The following is an 11,056-nucleotide window of genomic DNA, read 5'->3' on the forward strand; positions in this document are numbered from 1 at the left end:
ATATGACCTCATGTCCTTCCTGATGCCCTCATGTTACAGTATGTTTGTTGTTAGTCTTTCAGCTTCTGAGAACATTGATTCAAACTCTTTCATTTTTCAGAACCGACTGCTAGTTGTCACAAAGAAACTCTTAGTCCTTGCAGAAATGCACTCTCAATTAAATCTTCAATACGGTCTTGAAACGGTGGAGATATTTTTCAGTCAATATTTGATGGGATTTAAAAAATGTGATACAATTATACACAGATTCTGACAATACACACTGAACAACAGTCAGCCGATTCAACAGGTGGTTACCATCGCTTAGCATAAAGAATGTTACATGTTGGTGTCTACTGAGACGGCCAGATAACTTGTGCTAAAACACACACACACATAATATGACACACTGCAAACATTCGACTTATGGTACTGTCATTGACACACTCATTGACCCAACATTGCAGTGTGTTGCCATAGTCACTACATACCCACACCCTTTGGCTTTAGTTGGATGTCGACATCGTGTGTTGATTTGTGCATTTGACAGAATGCGTGTGATATTTTCTGTTTAAATCTGCATGTAAATGAGAGAGAGAGAGAGAGAGAGAGAGAGAGAGAGAGAGAGAGAGGCTGTGAGTAGGATGAGAGAGAGAGAGAGAGAGAGAAAGAGAGAGGCTGTGAGTAGGATGAGAGAGAGAGAGAGAGAGAGAGAGAGAGAGAGAGGCTGTGAGTAGGATGAGAGAGAGAGAGAGAGAGAGAGAGAGAGAGAGAGAGAGAGGCTGTGAGTAGGATGAGAGAGAGAGAGAGGCTGTGAGTAGGATGAGAGAGAGAGAGAGAGAGGCTGTGAGTAGGATGAGAGAGAGAGAGAGAGAGAGAGAGGCTGTGAGTAGGATGAGAGAGAGAGAGAGAGGCTGTGAGTAGGATATGAGAGAGAGAGAGAGAGAGAGAGAGAGAGAGAGAGAGAGGAGCTGTGAGTAGGATGAGAGAGAGAGAGAGAGAGGCTGTGAGTAGGATATGAGAGAGAGAGAGCGAGAGAGAGAGAGAGAGAGAGAGAGAGAGAGAGAGAGAGAGAGAGGAGCTGTGAGTGGGATGAAAGGCACAGAACCTGGCCATAGTTTCCTATTGATGGAAGAGAAAATGGTATTATAGAGCTGCTTTGATGTGGACCAGGTGAGAGCAGCCTCAGCCTGGAACCCGCTGCCAGGTAATTGAACCTCAGCTTGGCTTGCCGGTGTCTCATCCGAAAGACACTGCTGCTTCCTTAAACGTTTCCCTGTCAGCCTGGCTTCAAGGCACATTAGGACACACATTTAACTCTTAAGCAGTGATTTTGATGGACATCAAAGCCTGTTTGATGTTTCCTGCTGAAGTGGTTTGCAGACTGTGGTTTCGGGGGCTGGCAACCGCTGTTTTTGTTTTGACTCTGGCTTCCCGGAGGCCACCCGGGGTGGCTGCATTATGCAGTTGGCTTGGTCTGTGAGTCTGTGGTTGTGACTTGGGAGTTAAATCTCTTGTGTTCCCTATATTTGTGTTATTACATAATATACCACAGTAGCGAGGCATAAACAATGCTAAACAAAACAATAACAGAGGGAGGTGGCACCAACTGTAAAATGTATGTGCTGCTGACATTTTGTATTGTGTGTGAGATTATAATTATGCAGTATGGCCCCGTTTCAGAGGGCTATATATGCATTTTATTGCTGTAGGTGGTCACAGTGAAGTTAATTTTACTGTTTGCTTTACACGCGATTGGGTAGTTTGATCTATAACTATTGCATCATATTGATAAGTTCTAAAGGTATACAAAGACATTTTTGGAAATAACAAGAAAGGAAAAGATAAATAAATGTCAAACTATTTGCTTAACGTGGGAATATGGTCGCAGCCAAAGAATATTCTTAGATTATAAATAATGACATTCTCCATGTTATAAAATATGATTTTCCCTATTATAATCTGTATCTGTATCAATCTATTTATCTCTCTTCCATTTAATAGTTGAGGTCAGGAAAAGGTGACGTGTGGTACATTTAGGTGGAATGATGCGTGCTGCGATGATGGCTGAGGCAGCAGTTGGGTTTCTACCCCCACACAAGCACCTTTATATACACACACACACACACACACACACACACACACACACACAACCTGACACCATTGTGGAGCAGAAAGCAGCTCTAGCAGTTATAATTACCATCGCTGTCTAGTGTTATGCCAGCATGGAACAGGAGGACACCATGCCGACAAGACGACAACTCATTCCTGCAGGTCCCTCGGAAGTCATTATTCCCCCTTTTCTACCTCTTCATCCTTCATCCCTGTGCTCGTTCTCTGTCCCTCATTTGAGATATTTATAAATAAATCCTGTTTGCTGGCAGAATAGGGCCCATAATTCCCACATCTTGCATATTGCTGATAACGGCACCACAATATAAGAATTGGTGCCAAATAACATATTGGATAATTTTCCTCTGCTCTTTGTTTTATGTGCTTATGCCAGGGGATCAGTGTACTTTTGTGTTGCCTAAGTACCACATTAATAATTATAGACTCTGAGGTACAGAGGTTGCTTTTGTACAGAAATCATAGCAGTGGTAAACATTGTTTTGTCTTTTTCCTAGGCGCAATAAGAGCAAAGTGTGAACGCCTGCAGAAGGGCAATTATTATCGGAACTTTTTTTTTTTTTCAGCTTAAAGCTAGTTCGTGTGCTGTCATGTGTAAGGGTCTGTAATGGAGAGGATACAGAGTCAAGTGCGTCACAAGATCGGCTGTCACCAATCGGCTGTCACCAATCTACATGTGTGCAGAAGTCTGGCCTGAAAAGAGGTGTTAGACGGTGAATAATATGTCTGTTATTATCAAGTCGCTACCTACCATCACAGCCCACAACTCCTCCATGAGACTTTACCACAACACACGACATCTGAAAACGGCCCTTTCTACTCCAGCTCAGATTAGAAATATGCTTGCCTGTTCTGAATCAACACTTGTATACACTAGCTGCCTCAAGTTTCAAACAAGTGCCAGAGTGACCCCTCTTGCGTTGATGCCTTTTTTTCTATGAGTAAATAATTTGCATCGCTGTCAAGCTCCCTGCAGTTCTGCACCCACTCCTGGAAAGTCTTTCTTTATTGCATATTTTATTGTGGGCTTTTATTTCTGAAGACAACTACCCAGCAGAAAAGAATTACTCCCTCTATCCAATACTTTCTGACATAGTCACTGTCCTGATTTGCCCTCCAAACATCTGCGGCTAAACAATACACATCCCCCTCAAAATGCTTTGGTCCCACCCATTTTGAACATACTTAGCTAAGTTTATACAATTATCTTCTGAACCTTTATGAATTCTCTAAAACACAGCGGTGAAAGACAACTCCACATATCTCACTAAATGTGTCCCTAGTTAGATGTACTTTGGTTCTGCTAAAATTAAAACTTGTTGGCCTGAAGCCACATTTGGAAAAGGAAAAACTATTTTCCTCTCTGTTGTTTACTGTCATTGACACGTACATACCTTTGCCACTACGACTTAACAAGGTCACAGATATCTAAAGCCGGTGCTGACACGTTGTGGCCCTCCCCTCACCGACTCACTGCCACAGTGGTGTGGGGTGTTTGCCAGACTCTTCAGCAGCCCCCATGTCCAGGAGGTAAGACTTCCCTCTTGTTAATACTGTAAATGTCTTCAGAGAATAGAACAAAATGAAAGTTGCTGCTTGTCATTCAGGACGAAGAGCAGCTGTGTGAACCAGATGACTCCACCTCAGATTTGGAGAAAACGGAGAACCAGCTCGGATCTCTAGGAGGTGACTCTGGATCAGCGCACCAGGACGACCTGCTGGAGGGAGACCTGGGACTCGGCACCGCTCCTGCTCTCGCCAGGGAGGCCTGACGCTCCTGGAGTCATCTCCAAGCCAAGCTCATCAGACCGTGCTGCCCCGCGGCTAAGGCTCTGCCTCCCACAGTGAATGGGGTCACTGGCCGGGGCATCTGAGAGAAGCCGACCCGGGAGTCAGCGTTACAATGGCTCCCGAAAAGGTCACGCTCTCCCCTTGTGCTGACATGCATGCAAAGACAAACTCGCAGAGGGAGGAATTACAAAGGCCATTGCTCTCTTTCTGCAGCTCTGCCGATTATTTTCTTGGCTTGTTTTGCTCCAGTTTCAAGGACTGTAACAGCTGAAAACAAATGATTAATTCTGCCTTTGAGTGCCTAATGTTTAACACAACCAACAGGAGGCAGAAACTGACCTGTGTGTGTGTGTGTGCTCAGCGAACTTTTCACACAGCAAACAAAACTATGATGCAACAGTTCTGGTGAAAATACAGCTTGCTAAGTCACACATTAATTGCCAGTGGAGTAGCTTAATGCTACTCGGAAGAATTGCTCTTGAATTGAAAGCTACGAAATTTCCCTTAATCAGCTAAAATGGTATTTTTGTGCCATCTTTGCTTTGCTTTTCCCCAACCCCTTATTTACGACTTGCTCATTCTGCGGCAGACTAAACTAATTCCAAATGCTAAAGTATATTAACAGCGTTTGGCAGACAACATCAACATCTGAGGCTTCCCTCTGACTTCTTTCTAGATTGGACTTTGCTGCTTTCTGAGTACATCATTATAAATCTCTGGGTCCCATTCCCCTTGTGTGAAGCAGGGTGCTGTGTACTGCACACATCCAATCTGTGAAGGTTAGTCTTTATGAATATGCGGACTGTTAATACAGTCATTGTCCTTGAAGCGAGGGCTTTCCATTTTGTGTTGTGAATGCATGGCTGCATTAATAGAAGGCTCCTCTGTTTCGCTCCTCACTTGATGCAGAGAAGCACAATGCGTTTCTCCTTTCTTTGCAATGATGTTAGAATTGAGTTGTTGATCTGAGTGATAGCAACACAGCATCATGAGTCCTCAGCTGGAGACGCTCAAGCTTTAATTCAACCCTTAAAGAAACAGTTACCCCAAAAAAAACTATTTTTTGTTTCGTTTCTCATTGTTGGTCTAATTCAGCATTCAATCACACTAGTTTTGGTGGGATTTGCGGAGATTGGAAGCTATCAATATCAAAACATTAAAATTTTAAAACTCAATGTCTCTTTTCGGCATACGACAGCTACTTCTGGTGAAGAAAAAACGACTTATGTCTAATGTTTTCATTGAGAAGTAGTCACTGAAGTACGCCCACCAGCTACAGCATCTATCTCTGTGCAGGGAGAAGAAGCCGCTCACAAGGGCTTACAGCGTTCCTGTGTAACCTCGTTGAGGAAGAAAAGACGCTGCTTGTTGAGCTTTTCAAGTGTAATCTTTGGGCTTTTTGAGCATCACGAACCAAATTTGACTGAGCTGTTTTCACTGAAGTGCAATCAAACCTCTAAACCAAAGCAAATCGTATCAAAATCTGGATGGAAGTGAAGTGGAGATTCAGTTTTGTTGTGGTTTTCAGGAAGTGTCCCTTTAACTTTGTATTCAAGTGATTTGATATTAGTGTATTTCCCTTTTATAGCCTCTGACATAGGCAGTGCTGTAGCAACGCTGACAGTATTTCTGACTATAATAAATAACATTTTTATGACACATACTTATTAAAAGGTACCCTGTAGAGTGTTCCACCACTAATAACATTATAGAGCAATGTTTTTAGGCGTGGGCATGGACGTTTCTGCTAATGGTTTCACAGTATTCCACTGATCCAGAAGAAGTAAACCTTGATGTTAACAATGCAGGTTTCATACATGGCTTTGCAATTGTTTTATAAGGGATGAAATGCACTGAACACTGTTACTTAGACCTCAGGGATGCACATGGTGAGAAACACTGAATGTAAACAGAACCTCCACAGGGTCGCCTTTAAGTTACAGCGAATAGCGTGACGCTGTTGCAGCACAATGGTTCTCAAATGGAGAGGGAAGGCACAGTGATGCATAATGCACTGAACTAAGGGATGCCTTGAAGCATCTCCTAAATATAAAGATTATTACAAACCCTACATGTAATAAAGATACGCGTTAATAAATATTGATTAAAGCCAGTGGCTCGCCGAGTTGGATTTTACTTTACTTTGCAAACTTTGAGAACCACTGGTCTAGTGCTTGTGTGTTTGATCAGGATTTCGACATGTACTGTAGGGGGGGGGGGGGGGGGGTGTTCAACACAGATGCGTAAACTGTCTTTGTTAACTGTGAACTTTACTCAATGCAATATTCCCAGATCAGAGTGTTTTTTATAAGAGCAAGCAATTGTAAACATTTGAAATGGTAGAACAGGCTGCTGACGGCGACACTGAGAGAGACGCTCCAGCTCCAGAGCCACAGTGCATGATATCATCCTACGAGGAAACCAGAATATCCTATTCCTATCCTAGAAATTCTGATGTGGCCTAGTCATCACACCTCTATGGCACATCAACAAACCAATTTATTGATTGTCTCTGACTCAAACCAGATCTTACAAATAAACATTAGCAGTGAGCTTTTTCTTTTTTTAATCACTTCTTTGTGTTTTTTTTTTTAGTTTTTCTGTCATCAACTATTTTCACGTTTACAGACAGTATGGAGACTGAAAAGGTTTTGAACATTCAAAAATAACCTCAAAATATTCACTTTGAAGTGTCATCATAACAAGATACATGAATTATACAGTTGTTGGGTTTTTTCCCCCCATTGTTGCAGCTTCACTAAGTCATCGTTCACAGGCCTGACATTGTCACATCCAATATTCCAGTATAAAAGAAGTGGTCCCTTCAAATTCCACAGCAGAGAGAAACATGATACATTCCAAATGTGGCCCGTGGATCTCCTCGAACACGGAGTTAAAGTAAAGCTTTAATCCCACAATAAGAGGAAACGGCACTCGATGCAAAATGAACATTAAATTAAAAGGTCTTTGGTGGAGAGTAGGTTTTCACAGTTTGGAGTATGTCAGTAGTGATTTGCTCAAGTCCTTGGCCTCCCCGGCTGTTCTGACTCTTTCGTACCCCAGAACGGACATGGCATGGTGACAGTAGTCCTCCACTTGTTTGATCTGTTGAATGCTGAGCACTGTCCTCCATGCGCTAGCAGCCTGTGTGGCGTTCCTGGACGAGACTATGAATGGCTTAGAGGAGGAGCTGGAGCCACTGGTCATGTTCAGTGCAAATGACTCTATGTCGTGGTTGGTGGTGAGGTTAGCAAAGCGGTAGATGTTCCGCAAGGTCTTAACTGGGTTCTCGACCAGGTCCTCGTACCGCACTGCCATGTACTTCCCCTTCAGCCAGCTGGGTGGGTTTAAGGCAGTCCTCAAAGTCCTGGAGGTGCGGTCACAGATCACCTCCATGGCTCCTATGGAGTGGTAGTCTGCGCCATCCTTCTTGTTGGCTTTGTGACCAGGATCCACAAAAGGTATCCGGCGAAGTTTAGGATCCCTGCTGCGGACCACCTGTAAATTCTCCCGTATCAGGCCGTGTCTGGATTTGATCCTGGAGTTGGCCACTGCCCGCGGGTCTCTGACCAGATGTATCACCTTCAAATCCAAGGATGGATCCTCCATGAGCGGGGCCAGCACGTTAACGTCCAAAATGCGGACCCCTTTAATGACTATGGTGCTATATTTGAGGCACTCCTCCTCCAACAGTCTAAGGCTTTGAGGGGGGCACTTTTTACACACCTTATCATCCACCATCCCCACCACCTCTTTCCTGTAGGCGGAGCAGAGGGGGTAGGAGCACACCACTTTATTGAGGGTGGCCCCAAATAGTCCCAGGGAGGTGAAATTCTTGCCCCCGGGGCTGTTGTAAAGTTGGAAAACAGACAGATCACAGCGGTACAAGGAGCTAAGCATGTCCCTGGCTGCCCCTTGTAAAGACACCGCATCGCCCGGGTACAGTTTCTGCCAGATGTGCCACATCGGCTCATACAAGAAGAACACTTCAGGGTTTTGGTTAAAAAGCTCCCCGAAAAAGGAGGAGCCCGACCTCCAGGTGGTCAGAACATAGATGAGCTGTCTCTTTTTAGCCAAAGAGGGCCTGTACAGGAAGCGAATGTCAGATCTGCTTTGATACGTGGTGCTCCTCATCTGGTGATTGCACTGCTGAGGCTCTTTAGTCCATTTATAATTAGCCAAGTTAAGCATAGTAAGGACCAGCAGTAAGAAGTAGGCCATAAATAACACGATCCTCTTCCTGCGGAGGACTTTCATCACGATCCCAGGCTGCGCTATTATCTTGGTATGATTCCTGTAGGTTTTAAGCTTCCTCCCAAAGAAGGCATCCTTCTCCCAAGGCGCTGTCAACTTCAGTGGTTGATGGTATTGTTTGCCTCTCATCTGTGCCCTCGGAGAGTGGCTCTCACCACTGGACGAAGCTCCTTACATCGACTGTGCACCACCACTCTTTGCAGGATGCACACAGCCTATACTGGGACTTGACACCCAGTTGAATAGCAGCTCATTAGGTTATATACTCGCCGCCAATTCGAAAACACGATATCCCGTTTTCACTGCACTGCGCAATGCTCTTCATGGGAATGGATGAGACGGGCGCGTAAGTGGTCCACGGCGAGCGGTGCGGGGATTCTGTGGGTGGTCAAAACAATAAGGAAGAAGCCTTCATCATTGTAACAGACGCCCTTTTTGTCCATGTTCAGCGGAGGCATCCCTGCGCAGTTACCGTCTGATGCATCCTTGTGAAAGCAGCCTGCAGACAATAAAAAACCCCCTTCACGATTTGGCGCGCCTTTTTCTTCTGCGCTCACATCATTCCGCATCTGCACGTAGCGGATCAGTGAACGGCCAGTGTCCACGGTTTACCGCGTATAGCGCCAGAGTCCCTCGTTCTTCTTGCTGCTCTCTGCCCGTCCAACTAATACAAACTAGACCGATTCAATCAGAATACGAGGGAGAAAGACCCGCCCACAGAGGGGGCTCTTATTGGCCCGCGTGGCGGCGTCGTGCGTCAGCGAGCTGCGCCATTGGATCTGCTGCGCGTCTGTCTCGCTGCAGGCTCGACTCAGGCTCCCACAGATCGCAGCAATGGTAGACTGTGGGAAGTGATGATGCTGTTGTTGTGTTTCAGAGAGGCCTACCTCACTATCTGCACCCTTGTGACCATGCTCCACCCTTCCTTTTAAGACATGCAGCTGCTCACTATACCAGGTGCAAGTGCTGAATAGGGGTGTGATGGTTACTTGGCTAAAAACGTCACAACCTCACCCATCCCCATTGTCTTTAAAATTGCCTATTTTTTTGTTTAAATTAATCTGTTTTAAGTTGTTTTTCTATAAAGAGCCTTGTCTTTACATTCATAGTATGGATGTTATCTTTATAGTGCAGAGAAGAATCAATATTTCAAATTAAATGCATTTGCCCCCCCCCCCCACCATATCCTCGAGAGGGTAGTCCAGATCTATAGGAAAAACAGCCCCAAACCCCGAATGGAAAGTCCTATGATTAATTCAAAGTACACTATAGACACTTCAAAGTAAAGTATATTCCTATTAGAGTACCACAGGGATATTGTTTGAGATGAAAGATTACAATAAATAATTGAAAATGATCTACAACAGTAGATCTAAAATAAGACTGCAGTGTGTGTTTTTTTGTCAGGAATGTGTTGGAAAAAGTCAGCAACAGTGAGTGACACTCCTCTCCAGAGGAATCAGCTGAGTTGTGACATCTGACAGCTGTTCCCGAGGAACTGATGAGTCCTGGGAAGCTGTAAGGCCATGTGTGTGTTTGCACAGAGGAAACCACATGCTCTGCAGATTGAAAATCATCTTTCCTAAGAGGCTTGCCAGTTTGGGATTACAGTGAAAGGTGAAAGGGGGTTAGGCCCTTTGACCCCCGACGAGCAATCTACAGCCCTATAATATTCAGATCGGGATTCAATTATTTTATAGTAATGTTTGGTGATTTTATTGTGACCATAGTGTATTTTTTTAGACACCAATATCTTCTTTTGCTATTTATCTATGATATATGTTTATATGGTCATACAAAACCGTAAAGCCTTGTTGTTTAGAGATCTGCTACAACTGAAGCTGTGTGTGCTTTTTTGAAAAGAGCTTGGATTATGGAACTATGCAGTGAATAATGACTCTTTGTGCTCTGTTAAGTGTACCGTGATGTTTTCTACCCCATATGTACTCATTTTGGATTACTCATCCAACACGTAGAAGAAAAAGCCTTAGTGCAGACTGCCCTCTGCTGGAGCATGTTGCTTCCAATCGAGACAAAAGAAACAGACACTTCTCTCTTTTGACCTAAAAATGATTAACATAACAGCAACTTTTTACATTTCCAAAGCATCATTTATGTAAATGATCAATTTCTCAACATTTAGGCCAATTGAAAAACTGATCTAACAAATGTAGTTTTGCTATATTTATTCTACTGTATATATGTATATATATATATATATATATATATATATATATATATATATATATATATATTTGTTTTTGTTTTTGTTTTTTTATAGAAAGCATTTTAGAAACCTGTTAATGGTTCAGACTTTCTGTCTCATTTTAGAAAGAGCACAAGTTTGTTTCCTTGACACTGTTCCATTGCACCAAAAAACAGTCTGTATGTATCCCACCTATATTGTACATGATGTTCTTTTTGTTTATTTTTGTTTAAGGCCATTCTGGGAGGCTGTATTGTTGGATCACTTGGGTATGTAATTGCTTAGAAATAGAGTGGCCTTGGAAAATGGCCTTTTAATATAACAGCTCCTCTATGAATTTGAAATACTACAGGCTAAGTTTTATGGTGATGAAAAGTCGTAAGAGGACACCGCATTGCCCCACAGAGCAACAGAGTGAGTAAATAATTCAAATAATATAAAACAGTATAAATAAATGATTGTTTCTATTACATTGCAAAAATCGCTCCCTTGTAGTACATAATCCCACTGTATAGCCTATATGTAGGATTTGGTTTTGCAACAGCCTATCACACAATTCTGAATTGCACGCTGGATCACTGTAACGGCTGTCACACTAAATAGAAACGGGACCATAAACACCTGTGTTTACCCAGCTATGACATTCCAAAATGGCTGCTGTGAAAATAGCCTATATTCTTTTCCCACAGAAAACAT

At 43.3% G+C, this 11,056-nt stretch overlaps 2 protein-coding genes across 2 annotated transcripts in view; one reads left to right on the plus strand and one right to left on the minus strand.

Moving 5' to 3' along the window:
• LOC137871855 (sodium/hydrogen exchanger 9-like) overlaps window positions 1-6,013 on the plus strand; it is a 54,763-nt gene extending 48,750 nt beyond the window's left edge. Inside the window, exons 15-16 of the mRNA XM_068709881.1 lie at window positions 3,534-3,639; window positions 3,717-6,013. Of these exons, the coding sequence (XP_068565982.1) occupies window positions 3,534-3,639; window positions 3,717-3,881 (271 nt within the window). The 3' untranslated portion in view covers window positions 3,882-6,013. The remainder of the gene's footprint in view (window positions 1-3,533; window positions 3,640-3,716) is intronic.
• Window positions 6,014-6,382: 369 nt separating this feature from the next.
• Window positions 6,383-8,843, minus strand: chst2b (carbohydrate (N-acetylglucosamine-6-O) sulfotransferase 2b). Its single transcript, XM_068709880.1, has one exon. The coding sequence runs from the start codon at window positions 8,281-8,283 to the stop codon at window positions 6,886-6,888; it is 1,398 nt and encodes a 465-aa protein (XP_068565981.1). The 5' UTR covers window positions 8,284-8,843; the 3' UTR covers window positions 6,383-6,885.
• Window positions 8,844-11,056: the final 2,213 nt, after the last annotated feature.

Source organism: Cebidichthys violaceus, unplaced genomic scaffold (assembly GCF_023349555.1).
Source record: "Cebidichthys violaceus isolate CVI_PGR_0920_01 unplaced genomic scaffold, fCebVio1.0.p SCAF_15, whole genome shotgun sequence".
Classification (NCBI taxonomy): domain Eukaryota; kingdom Metazoa; phylum Chordata; class Actinopteri; order Perciformes; family Stichaeidae; genus Cebidichthys; species Cebidichthys violaceus.

Coding starts and splice junctions, on each gene's coding strand:
- chst2b (XM_068709880.1), bottom strand. CDS start 8,283: ATGAGAGGCAAACAATACCATCAACCACTGAAGTTGACAGCGCCTTGG.